We start from the raw sequence: 13,597 nt of genomic DNA on the forward strand, positions 1-13,597 counted from the left end.
ACCAGTGCAATCTCCCTGGGATTTAATGGGCCTCCCACGTGGTCGAGAAGTCACTACGAGATTGTTCATCTTTGGAATCTGGATGATCTTCATCTACCTGAGATCTCTGGTACAGTTTCCTCTCAGAAGGGTCTGTCCACTCTCCCTTGGTAGTCTGTCATTTTTATATGTATCTCTGTTACTCATTCACGTAGACAGACAGAGAAATTTTAAACTGGTTTAAGAAAAAGAAAAGAATTTTTTGGGAAAATTTATTTTATTTGCTTTCTCTCTTCTCGTGCGCCATTTTTCACTCTGTGTATATATTGATTGTCTCTCCTTGTCTCTCTCACAGAATTTACACTAACCAAGGAGTATCGAGTGAAACACCCAAGATTTCAGGACCCATTCGAGGAAGTGTGCAATTAACATAAGGGCCCACTGTTGTAACTGCCAACCAGGCCACCATATTTAAGGCAATCCTTATTTATAAGACGATTTGGAGCCCTATCAAAGATCCATTCTCGCTTTACGATAATGGCAATTCCACTTGGTTGTAAATCCCACAATTGCAGTAGGACCCCAACTTCATTATTATTATTTATCATTATCAGGGAGTACACAAATGTCAATTTCGTTTGGGCCCTAAGCTTTTAAGTAGTGGCAAATACAGTCAACATGGCAGATATATACTTCAGAGGAGCCAACTACGTCGGCCCTTTGGACCCTATAATTATTACACTTTCTCAAGTCCACCGTGGACATCCTATGCTTAAGGATACGTGGTACGTTTTCCGTAAATTTACTTATAAAATTATTTTTTCCAATTACATTCCGTATATTCATTTCCATTTCGATATCGATTATCGATCGAGAAATCGGACATTGCGCATGCGCACCAAAGCAGTCACGACCTAACCGCTTTTTCTTCGTCCCACTTCTTGTCAAGTCTCTTATTCTCGCACAAAAGACACGAAGCCTCTATGAAATTCCAAGAATGACAAAGCTATCGATCCGTAATCTACTAGATTCTTGTCAAGAATTCACACTGCCAATTGACAATTGCCAATTGTAACTTCTATCAGGTATAATCGATATCGATCAGCGTCGTCGGGTAACGCAGCCATTCTTGGTATTCATTTTACGTTTACGATCCCATCGGTTCTACCGATTTCTTTCCCTCCTTTCTGCTTTTTAACGGAACAACGGGACCTTCCGCATTCTTTTCACTCTCGCCATTTTCATTCCGTCTGTCTCTCTCTTTCTCTACATATACAGTCAACTCCTCGAGGAATCTACACTTTTCCCTCGTCATTCCTTACTCGCATTCATCTAGGACACAATTCTTAATATCTTTCTACGTGCAGGAATAGTTACTCGCCCTGCGCCACGTTTCGACACAGAAATACCGTTTTCAATCGAACCGCGTCATCGCAAATGGCTACCCGGACTCTGCATTAGCGAGAATTATTGCTGCTCCGTGCGGGATCAGTCGTACACGTGTCTAAAGCTCCGTTCATAATCCACACACATTTCCTAGTTGAAAATCCATCAGTGTGCGTATGATCATTGATCATATTTTTTTTCTTTTTTAAGTAACGAGGGGCTTATTATTTTTATGCTGATTTGTCTTTCTTTTTTTTTTTCTAATTATTCTTTTGCAAGAACGTTAAGTATCGGTTCGTTAACGATGTCTCTGCAACGGTGTAGCTGGGACATTACGTATTTATTGGAAGTGTCTAAATAAGAGGCTTGAAAAACCATTCATTATTTTGCAAAACCAGTTTTTTTCATTCTCGGTACTGTCATTAATATTTATTTGCATATATCGAGGCCGAATCGACCATCTCCCCCTCTGACCTGTCTCGAGGCTGTAAATTGTACTGATGATGTTACAGAAAGAACTGCTAAGAGGTCGGGGAGGAAAAACATACCGTTTAGGGTCAAAAACCCGATTTTCGAGATATTCGTGTAAAGCAGTACAGTGTGGTTTTTAAAACTTAATTTTTATGTGAAAAAATTGGTACGACTGCGTAAGTCTTATTTTGCTTTTAACACTTTGTTTATCTTATTTTCCATTCACACGCGTCTCTCGTTTAAAGCTCACGTTATACTGATCAGGAAACGATAAATTTGATGTGTGTGCACCTTTATGCGAAATTCGAGAGGTACGGTTAATTGGATGACTGTTGTAAGTCGCAATTTGATATTGGCAATCGTTAACGAACTTCCATGGAGTGTCTCGGGACTTATGGAATTTTGGGGTTACGGAGAGGGGGATTATGGAAGCAAAAAGAGAAAAGAAAAAAAACAAGTTTGAGTATAAAAAAGACGGTAATGACAAAAATTGCCGGAGATAAGAAAGAAAGAAAAAAGGTGCGCGGCCCAATTTCTTCGGGTTCGATAAAACGTGTGGAATCTTCGTACGATAATCATCCAATTAATATATTACGTATACATACACAGCAAGCGAATATAACGACGCTACGGTTTTCTTTGACTTTTATTTTCTCTTCCCATCCAATTAAGCTAACTAATTCCAGCCACTTCGATCGTGTCACTGGTATTTACAGGGAGTGAAACAGCTTACAAACGCATTATTTATTTGTGCATAAACTATGCGTATCTGTGTAGCAGTAAGCGCGCCGCTTACAAATAAGTATGCTGAGCCAGCCAATGAGTGATCGAGGGCGTGGCTGAGAAAGTAGAAAGGTGAATGAGTAAGGTCCCAATGAGGTTGACCCCACCAGACCCTATTGACTTTCAGACAAGGTCCCATAAGGTCCTAACCTGCCACGGGCCCCATCGATCTTTACCTTTTATTCGCCTTTCATCTCCATTCTCAGCCACCGAAACTCCTCATCTACGTGTCTAACAAGCTAATTATATCCTACTTAACATCATCAATGACTGCTGATGAGTATTATTTCTCTTTCTGACACGCCACTTCCCATTCATTCATGTTTCATACATAATCCCATTGAGGTTCAGGATGATCGTGGAACATACTATATCTCTTTCTCTTCCAATGTCAAACTTGAAGCGTTCTGGGATCCTCCTGATCTTGGGTCCAGTTATAAACAAGCTAGTGCATACATTCTTACGTGCTTCTGAATGCGCCCATCTTGTACGGTTTGACATTTAAAATCAATTTGGCGAATCACCATCGTTACAGTAGAAAATCATCATTTTCGCGGATTCCTCAATTTTAGGCTCTGAACATCCGTGCGTAATTTCTGTATCCTCCTGCAGGATAAGTCCAGCATCAGATAATGCGTGTATACACCATGACGGTTTTATCTGCTGTACTCGTCCCTACTGATTGTTGACTATATTGTATCCGCAGTACAGTAAGGTAATCGGTACCATCGATGTCATCAGGGGTCATCAGAAAAGCGGATCGTTTGATAATGCGAAACCATTAGGTTCACCAATAGGGTAATTCCTGTGGAATCCTCAGATTATATCCGGGATCAATAAAACGATGGAGCATACTTATATATGCATATATGGCTATAGCCATTCAATAAAAATGATCCACGTCGATTGCATCTCTTATTCGAACCATTAGAGAGTCTCTAGTATCCCCGTGGCAGTCAGCATATTTCTGTATTTTAACGTATCGTGGACCATAATTTCACAGTTGTACAAGCTTCCTCTTCTTCTCGTCCTATCACGTAATTACTCGGCTCTTTACGATCCGGGAATGTCTCAATTTTCAATCTTCACAGAATTCACTTTGTCTCTAATATTTATACCCCATAAACTACCCACGGGGTTTTATACACAGTGCCAGCCAGCCCTGCCGATGCCGTACACGTGCCGTTCAGCATGTATATCCTATACAGGGTGGTTGATAATTTCGCATCTCTCCATGAGCATTGTGGGTGGCAGTGACGTAACGTTGTTAGTATTTTACAGGATCGTAAAATAAATATTATACATACTCCAAGTACGTAATATGGCTGTGGTAGGAAAGAAGGATAATTATTAATTCATACATAGTATGGTAGCCACGAATAACATGCAGGAAAACGTACAGTCTCACGAGGAAGCTCAGATGAAAATGTCCAGGTAACAATTACTGTGCGCATACGAATCCTGTGGCGTCGCAGTAGGAGTCTGGATAAACAAGGTGTGCCTTGGTGATGGTAAAGAATCTGTAAATAAATGTATATCTGATTAATAATCTCTTAGCTAAACGGCCTATCGATATTATTGATATACGTGGTAAAAGTATGAAAATATCCTATGGTGGCGCGCGTCCACCACGCTATCCTTTTATTCATGTTATTTTATCGTCTCCTTACTCCGTCTGGATCGCGTGTGCGTCCAGAGAGAAATTATGAATGGTTAACACGTATGCGATGAAATTGGCCTCACGGTGAATTTCGTATATATGATTGATGCGCGTATAATCGGGCTGGGCAAAAGTGCAACGCCCGAATAAATGAACTGATTAAACAGTTTTCGGGTTGAATATGAATTTACTAAGATAAAGTAATACGCGGATTACTTCGGTTAATGCGGTCTTATCTCTTTTTAAAATTATTTGCCAGGTACTGTATGCGTATGCGGGCACTGTATTTATTGCATGGATTGCCTTATATATCTTGTGTAAATTTTTATTTTCCCTTCTCAAATCGGGATGATTTATCTTTAACGGTACCATCCTCACCGCGAGGGCCATTTCTCTGGTTAAATTATATCCAAATGATTTCGGACACGCGATATTCCTTAATCGACGACTCACTCCTTGGATTATCCTGTAGCTTTTTATTTCTTGCCGTGAATCGTATGTCTCGGCGGTTCTTGAGATTGGACGGTCCTCACTGACAACTTTTTAATTGAAGGAATTTGTATCTTTCAATTGGATAGATGTGTTCTTACTGTCAGGATACGTGGCCCTGCCAGGTCCTCGAGGTCGTTCAGTTTCAGGTCACGTTTTACCTGTTCCCTTTAATCGGTATTCCCTCTGTCGCCGTCCACCTCCACCAGTGGGTTCCGTTCTCCATGCATCTATGCATTCCGTGTACCTGTTGCTACTACGTCGATGCCGCCAAGTCGGTTCCCCTGCTAGTCCTCCCCTCCATCAAAGTTCACGGATCCTCCGTGGAAGGTCACACCGGGATTCCGCATCGCGGTTCGAGCACGTTCTTACCCCTTTCTAAGGTACCTTGGATCCTTTTATGTACTTCCACTTTCGTATACGCCATTAGATTTCTGTTTCTCGATTCATCGTTGGCTACCCTGCCTCCAGTGTACGCTCCAGTAATGATCCAATCATAGTCTTACCCTTCTGGCTTCTCGTACACCTCTGTAACAGCGTATACTCCATTATTCCATGCTCCCTCATCTATAATATACCCCGTGCATAATTCAACCTTTGGCGAACACCTACCGGGGTTCAATAGCATACTCACTCATTGCTAGGTTATGAGAAGATATCCCCACGTAGGATACGAGCTGGGTATCAGGCCAGAAATAACTGAAGAAATTTTCATGGGAATATTGTGAACTCTCTAAAGTCATCTTCAGGGTAACTTGGTACAGTGGAGCTGGTTACACTGACTAGGAAGAGTGACTGTGTCTGTATCTTGTGCAAAAGGTTCCTGTTGACCTCGAGGTCAATCCTGAGGCTGGTGAGGGAAGCTGCCGGGCAAGTGTCTCCTTGTGCAACTTTTAAATAGGTTCATTCCTCTATCGCTGATAAATAACGACTCGGCCATGCGTAGAGAGACTTGCAAACGTGATTTTCTCGTGTTGTAGTACCGCAAACGTCCGCCAGGTCATATCAAGGTGCTATTAAAGCATTGCGGTAAAGTTGCCTGTGCCATTAATGATATCAGACACTGTCACCTTGGCGATAACGTGGGATGGTAATTTTCAATTCCTTCCAAATGTCCTGGAGAAATATTAAAGAAAGTTTCTCGTGCAAACAATCTTCATGCTGTCTGGAATAATTCTTTAATAAACGTCACGAGTAATGACTGTTTCAACGTTCATTTATCGCCGGTAATAATTATTGTGTGCTGACTTTATGGTCACTATTAAATTATAGATGGGTATATTGACGTATTAATAATACTGTGGGAGATCCAGTGGTAACATTTTAACAACTGTCACATTAACAGGTGGATGGACCAATGATAATTGCGACTTCTGCAAGGCGGGAACCGTGAATGCCCCGGGACGTTGTTTTCCTAGGTCCATATGTGTGAACAGTATCTCCCTCGCGTGGATCTTCTTCTGTAGTATATATATACGGTGACACTCTCCACCATTAGAAAGGTTACGAGGTCACGGCAAGAACCAACAAATAAAAAATGGACGCCATTCACATTAATCACCGGCGCTATCCGATCTTCTTCAACGTTGATTCGCAATGCTGATTTCAGGTTTCTGTGAGAAAATAATTCTGCTATTTATGCCTGGGTGTATTTAGGTATAGTCATACCAGTTGTATCTGTTTACTCGTTTAATAGAAATAGGATGTAAATTATCATTATTACATATTCACTGGGTATTATGTATTGGTACTTACTCATAAATTCTTTTGACAGTCATTTATTGCCATTTGATAATTTGGAATATTGGCTCTCATTCACAAATCAATTATTTGTCAATTATAAATATCTCAGTGGCAAGATTCTTTTTATTTATTCTTTGTGCCACATTTTTATCCTGTCTTTGGCATGCTGAATATGTAAATCTTATTCTTTTTCTTTATCCTTCTGTGGCTGCTGCCCCTTATACAGAGATTAAGTACCAGGTCAATATATAATAGTATGTTATGACCAGTAGAAATTCTCTTAATGACTCTGACGTTATTGTTTGTCTCTTCTTTCTCCAAGAGGGTTTACACTTTAGCTCCTGCTGAAGATGTTGACAATGTGGCTTAAAGCTGTAATAAAGAAAGCGACGAGAACGAGGGAATGCATTTGAATGGATTTCCATGGTTAATGTGCCTCGAAGGTTAGGATCTTATTAACTGTATTATTTAATCTCCTCAAGAACGTCACTTAACCCTGACCTTAAGGAAACTCATCTACTCATTTGCTTTTCTTTACTGTTCTTCAACGCAGTCTATTATACATTACAAAATTATTCCAACAAAGATATATCCCTTTCGTGTACACAAAATCACAGAGCATTTCCATGTCAAATCCATATGCCATCGAGTCAATTAAATTCTTTAACAATATTATTTATGCAGACAATTATAAGTTACAAGAATGATTTTTCTTACCATAACCTACATATGCATATATAATGTGATTATATCAGAATGACAATCCTTTTCCAGGAAGAACATCAGGCATCATATTCTTTAATGGCTGTGCTTTTTGCTTATTTGTGAGAAATAGGTACTGATTACTCACAAGGCCCTGGGCCTGTAGAGTTAGCATTAATAGACCATTCCTAGAGTATCCTTATTGCAGATTCTTCAATCTAATAATACCTGAAATCACAAAAATCCTTATTTTCTTACTTATAATGATTTGACCATTTCCATAATACTGATTATATATTCAGTGACCTAACTCCTATTCGCAGTGTATGAATATTATTAGAAATATTATTCCTAGTTTATAACTTATTACCACAGAATGTAATGATTGCATTGCCACATATTTCCCTTACGTCTGTGTCTCTCACTTAATAAATTTGACCAATCCCAACTTCTGTCTGTGTAATTAATGAGCCATTGAGCGCGCGTGATTTTCGGTAGTATATTGAAACCCTCAATATATTCTCATATCTAATGACGCAGGAAAACGATTACTTCGGGTTAAGTTACGATCGGAGCAGCGCTGCGTATTTTTTCTCTCCTTTTTCTTTAACTCTTTCCTCTCTTTCATTTTATTTATCTTTATTTCATCAAACCGCCCACGGAATTACAGACGTTCTTTTGGGCCTGCCGATGAAATTACACCCGGAACACTTTTATTTGAATACGCGATAGGGTCCCTTTACTTTCTTTTTTTTTTCAGTGACGTGTGTGAACGGTACCTTTATAACGTATTAAGGTATATACAAGTCATACAGCAATATCATCCGACAGCAATCATACTTAGATTTATTTATGGGGATTATTTGTACCCGTTTGCAGTTTACATTACTAATGCCTAACGTGAACTTGAACTGTATGACGTACAGGTGTATTTATATACTCCATGTATACATAGGCATGATATTAAACATACGAAAAATTCATAAATCATATTATTAGTATCGTATCAAAATATCTTAATGATTTATTTATAAGTATTATTCACGGTTTAAGATTTAGTTTTCTCTATTGGTGAACTTTGATCCCGTGCGAATTCTACTGCTGTAATTTGCACTTTGTACTTGCCTCTAGCGGTACTACACACTATCGATCTGCTGTATATATGCGGATAGTGCTTGAGAAAAATACCGTTGCAGAGAGTAGTTGATTTATGCAGCCGCAGGATTCGCAATTTGTCATCCATTAGATTTTTATATTTTATAAAATACACGTCGTGTAATTCCTCTTGAGTTTTATATACTCTGAGTTTTAAAAAATTATTTATAAACTAATTTTCACACTATTGTCTTTTTGCAGAATGCAGCGTGGCAGGCTTCCTAAGCCATTCCGGTAACGTGGAGGCAATACCTTATGTTTTTCTACCGCAACGTGAACAGATCATTTATCCTCAGGCTGAGATTCGATTCCAAGGTAGGCCAAAGAAATCCTTGTCCAATTCCAAAAGAGTTGGCAATCTGTGAAAACGCAATGGTTAAGTATGCTGAAATTTTCTAATTACAGGCGTCGCAACTCCAGTTTGTGGGATTACCGGTGCTCAGCAACTTGGTAAAAGCGGATGGATGGGACTGCGAAACCTTTCTGATGCCGAACCACCTTTCAGACTATTCAGGGACGAAGGTCGAACATTTCTGCAGGTGAATGGTCGAACAGTACATTGTTGGAGGGACGATTAACAAAAGGTCTTCTTAACCCTGTACTTTTGTTTTACTTTGATAATCTTCAGTGGATCGGTGATGCTGAACTCAGGGATGCTACAGAGGGCAGAGTCGTCTTAGCCAGATTAGTTTGCAGAGATGCTTCGCCATCTACAACCAAGCCAACAGTGTTCACACCGTGCGTTGCATTCAGGGTGGCAGGTTCACCATCTAAAAATAGTAAGCATACCGTACCATTAGAATCTTAATAAATCCTCTCTCTTTCTTTCTACATTGCTAATTTCTTATCATTTATAGGTGTAAGGGAAGTGATGTTCTCACCATCCGGATCTACCAGCCAAGGATTATCCACGATAGAGTACACAGCCATTGGAGTATCATCCGTATTGCTGGCGCTGATTTATATAGCCAGCGTCTCCCTGTATCTGCAGAGCAGAAGGGCGAGACGGAAACGATTTCAGGAACCGGAAGCACCTCACGCAAATGGTAGAGATCCTGGAATTGTTAAGAATAATCCACTTCTCTCGGCTGGCCGACATTTTGAGAGTGATACCAATAGTGGACTTAGTGAAAGTGACCTTGGGGATGACCTTGGGCAAAGCGATGGAGAACCTGGTTTCGAAAATGTAGGTGAACACTGGCTCGGCTCGCACGCTTCGTACTGCTGTTCTGTTTTTCAAATAGGTTCTGATGATTTTTTTTCAGCAGATAACATCAGCCATTGTTCATCCTCACTGTGTCTACCTGGAACCTGGAACGGAAGGATTCTTCGGTTCAGGATCAATTCTTGGCGAAAGGATTCCAGACGAAGACGTTCGCATTGTTGAGACTGTCGAGAATGCTCATCTGCAGGATTTTCCAGCTCTGCCTGGAACACAGCGCCGGAAGTTGTACTTCAATCCTGCTTACTTTGACCGACAGTTACTATTGGCACCGCCACCGGCAGCTGTTGAATTTCTTATGAAGATAAGAGAAGTGATATCAATTGCTAAACATAAAATGGCTGTCAAGAAATTTGTTCCTACACTGAATGGTAAGCCATGATAATGACTTTAATGTATAGTAACGGTATACTTAAGATTCTGATGATCCTGAAATTGTTTTGGAATTTCAGGGATCCCAGAGGAAGAACGTTCGGTATCAGAAAAGGAGAGCTCGGCAAAACCGAGAGTAAATTCGGTTCAAGGTTCTGTAGCTAGATCCAGGAAGTCACAGGGATGTACCGGATGTCCTGGCTGTCAAGATATCATAGCCTTACCAGCTCCTAGCCAACCATGTCCTGGCGAGAGCAGAATAAGAGCTTGGTTACAGGATGTCAAACCTCCTGAACGCCGTTGGAAGGATCCTGAGGAGAGTAAAAGGAATTTTCAGGAAAATGCCAGGAACTTCGCCAGGAGTTTAGAATATTTGAAGAATGTGGCGAGGCAGGATATCATTCAGGATGGGTCTCAATTGAATGCCAGGACGTTATCAGTCTGGAAGAATAAACCTGCGATGCTTCGTTCTTTCCAGGAGATGGCACGAAGTGAGATCTTAGATAATGAAGACAGATACAGTGTCTCTAAAAGATCTACCAAGTCCATGTTCGAGCAATCGATTTATGACAGATTCTCCAGAGTCGCTGATGCCCATCAGGTCAATAATCTAAATGCCAAGGTCCAACAGATCATTGAAAATTCCTTCAAAAAGCAAATGGAAGAGAGCATCGGCTTAGAGGAGGATCAGAAGAGATTCGTTCCTACGTTTTCTTGCGAAGAAGCCACTTCCGTAATTCCTCAGGACTCTGAAAAAGCATCCTTGAAAAATTCTTTGTACCGGGATAACACGTTATCTAGCAAAACAAGCCGGATAAGATCTCATAAAGATTCAAACAAACTTCCGGATATGATAACGGAGCTTCCTGGTTCGAAAAATCCGACGAAACGAATTATGGATGCTGTAATTCGTGAGATGGTAGATGTCAAGGCTCTGGACCAGGTATCTAAGACTGGAAAAGTAATAGACTACGAAGTGGATAGTCTGGAGAGATCTAAATCAAGTCGAAAATCATCACCAGATCAATCTAGTCCAGCACTGTCAACTGCATTGCCAATGACGGAAGAATTGACAATGCGCAATGCAATTTTCAATAGAAAAACCGGACAGATGACAATGTCAAAACTTGAAAAGGATTTCTATGATCTACCGGAAGTGATATCTCAGCGTAACGAGAGATACAGTCTCGTTAGTGAAGTTTACGTTAACGACGGTTATGCCAGTCCAGCCGGCAGTGAGGACTCTGGACCCGAAATACAATACGAGCCAGAAAATCCAGGTCACCTAACAATCAAGGTACAGGATTCCCCAGAGAATTATGTCAAGCAAGATGAATCTGAATATGAACCAGATACACTAGACCGGAAACCCATGAAGCTCAAGATTAACGGAGAGGTAAACTATGACAAGGAAATCTTATCGGAAGTCTACGTAGACTCTTTGGAAAGACCAGCACAAATTTTATTACGAAGTAAAGGCAGTTTTCGTAATGACGACTCTGACCAATGTCCACCTTTAGAAAGAGGATACGGAAGTCTACGCGAAATTTATGAAGCCAGGATCAGGTCGAACCTGAAGGACTCCAGTTTTGTAAGTGGTAGCACCAAGTCCTTGAACGGGGACTCTGAGAAGGGAATGTCCTGGCGCAAGACGAAATACTTAACACCAGATTCAAGACAGGCTCGAAGACAAAGAAAACAGAACCAACCGGATGTAGTGCCATTGCCACCGTCTGATGACTTTCGAGAGGCAGAGTCCTGCCAGGAGCTAAATACCTTTTCAAAAAACGGTTGGGACAGGAGTCAGTCTGAGGCTGGAAACCCTACGGCCAGCCAGGTGGCTCCTGTCGTAATTCTAACAGGACGCCCCGTAGGGACTCACCGGATCTTAAATAGTAAACAGGATCCTGTACGAGGGAAGAGCTTGAGGAGGGACCTAAAGTCCCCTGAGAGTTGCGTTTGCAAGAACTCTGCAATTAATAAACAGACTGGTCCATCTGCTTCTTGCAAAGGCTGTCCTAGGCACACATTTTGGAGCATGGATGCATCGAGAGCCCTTAAGGATAAAAATTCAGCTGCCTTGGGCATAAGGACAAAGAACCGGAAGGGCGTGACCTTAAAGGTCGAGGACAGTGGTTACCTCAGTAGCACAGATAGCAATGGCTCCCAGAAGCATTTATTGAAATATGACGTCAGCACTGTCTCGGAGACCGACGAAACGGAGTCTGTCTGCGATGGAGCGAGCGAGAGCGGCGCTGAGAGCGTCGGGACGGATAGCGTCTTCTTCGATAACTTCCGTCGATTCTCGGATACTGTGTCCGGTAACTTCCGGTGTCTCTCGGACGCTTCTGGATTCTCTAAAAGTATGGATTCTGGCGTCGATCTTGGCAGGAGTCAATGTGTTCCTAGTTTTGGTATCAGCAATCCCGTTGGTACCGAGAAGAGCTTTAGCGACAGTGAAAACGAAAGTTTGATTACGGTTCTCGTACCCGGAAGTCAGCACAATAGTCTTGTTTCCTGATAATGTTAATTTTATAACTAGCTTTAGAAAAATATGCCTTAGGCCAACGAGTCCAAAGTACCTTGGATCAAATCTAACCATAAGCAGGTATTCCAGTAGCAGGTTGGAAACCTCATATACATATTGCTTTGTATTCGTACTTATTATTTCTTACGAGATCTTTATGATTTATGAAACTTCTAATAATAGGCACCGGATACTCACATGGCCAGTAACTCAAGAATATTACCCTAATACTATAAATTATTATTACGTTCCAAGCGCTATGCGTTTATGAGTTCATATACCGGGTATTCTGCATGTATATATATGTATATATAATAAATTTATATATATGTATATATAAATTCTGCATGTATATATAATATACATATATTCCTGTATATAAAACGAATAGAATCTTCTCAATAGCCTCATTAAATAATTAGTCTATTAAACAGATAATATATTTTCGTCTTTAACCGCAAATAGATCTGTAAAACCTTCATATTCACGGATACTCAGATATACGTTGTTATTATTATTCACACTTGGCAAAACATTAATATCGCTGGTTCCGATATTAATTAGTCAAGATTTTCTTTTTAGAAAATCTATGTGAAAATGTTATTTATTATAAGATAAGAAAAAAAAATCCAAGACTTTTAATCAAGGTTTTTAATGGCCGACAGTGCAATAATAAATTATATCATAGCATTTAAAACGGTACTTAAACGAACTTATCATTTTATCGCTGTACTTAAATAATCATTAGTCTATTATTTTATAAATTACACTACGATATCTTGCCAAGAAGGTATTAACATTGAGTAGGTTTTATTACATGAAAATAGTACTATTGTTACTATGCTGTTGCATCTGTATATTTTATGTATTGTACAGTACCTCGTATTTATTTTGCTCTATCTCATTTTTCATATATTTATTATAACGGTCCGTCATTATTCACGTTTGTTAAGTTTGTTGCTCTGGTAAATTTATTATTTTTTTTTTGTTATTATTTTGATCGCTTAATTTATTAACGCAATTAGCAAAGACGCTTAATGACTCTGTCACTACGAATTATTGTTTTTTTTTTTTTTTTTTTTTTTTTTTTTTTTTTTTTTTTTTTTTT

General features: G+C 40.0%; 1 protein-coding gene and 1 long non-coding RNA gene across 31 annotated transcripts in view; one reads left to right on the forward strand and one right to left on the reverse strand.

Moving 5' to 3' along the window:
* The window catches only part of LOC107268316, a 44,163-nt gene extending 30,572 nt beyond the window's left edge, over window positions 1-13,591 (forward strand). For 22 of the 23 annotated variants that reach the window (XM_025085644.1, XM_025085645.1, XM_025085650.1 and 19 more), the window contains 6 exons: window positions 8,570-8,683; window positions 8,774-8,907; window positions 8,997-9,147; window positions 9,226-9,554; window positions 9,634-9,961; window positions 10,043-13,591. In XM_025085644.1, coding sequence (XP_024941412.1) covers window positions 8,570-8,683; window positions 8,774-8,907; window positions 8,997-9,147; window positions 9,226-9,554; window positions 9,634-9,961; window positions 10,043-12,483 — 3,497 coding nt within the window. In that variant the 3' untranslated portion in view covers window positions 12,484-13,591. Of the gene's footprint in view, window positions 1-8,401; window positions 8,489-8,569; window positions 8,684-8,773; window positions 8,908-8,996; window positions 9,148-9,225; window positions 9,555-9,633; window positions 9,962-10,042 lie in introns of those variants that run through there. The other variant, XM_015740985.2, reaches the window with a different exon arrangement.
* On the reverse strand, window positions 605-8,897 carry LOC107268318. 8 transcript variants are annotated; one of them, XR_003059860.1, is made up of 9 exons: window positions 8,802-8,897; window positions 8,621-8,727; window positions 8,259-8,514; window positions 7,229-7,441; window positions 6,524-6,883; window positions 5,403-6,381; window positions 4,733-5,296; window positions 4,020-4,139; window positions 605-3,944 (listed from the first exon to the last, which is right to left on the reverse strand). It is a non-coding gene; the product is annotated as an uncharacterized LOC107268318 (long non-coding RNA). The 8 variants fall into 8 exon arrangements; XR_003059862.1 differs by lacking the exon at window positions 8,259-8,514; XR_001537799.2 differs by lacking the exons at window positions 8,259-8,514; window positions 8,621-8,727; window positions 8,802-8,897 and adding an exon at window positions 7,993-8,251.
* Window positions 13,592-13,597: the final 6 nt, after the last annotated feature.

The sequence above is a fragment of the Cephus cinctus genome, unplaced genomic scaffold, assembly GCF_000341935.2.
Source record: "Cephus cinctus unplaced genomic scaffold, Ccin1 Ccin1_scaffold0515, whole genome shotgun sequence".
Classification (NCBI taxonomy): Eukaryota; Metazoa; Arthropoda; class Insecta; order Hymenoptera; family Cephidae; genus Cephus; species Cephus cinctus.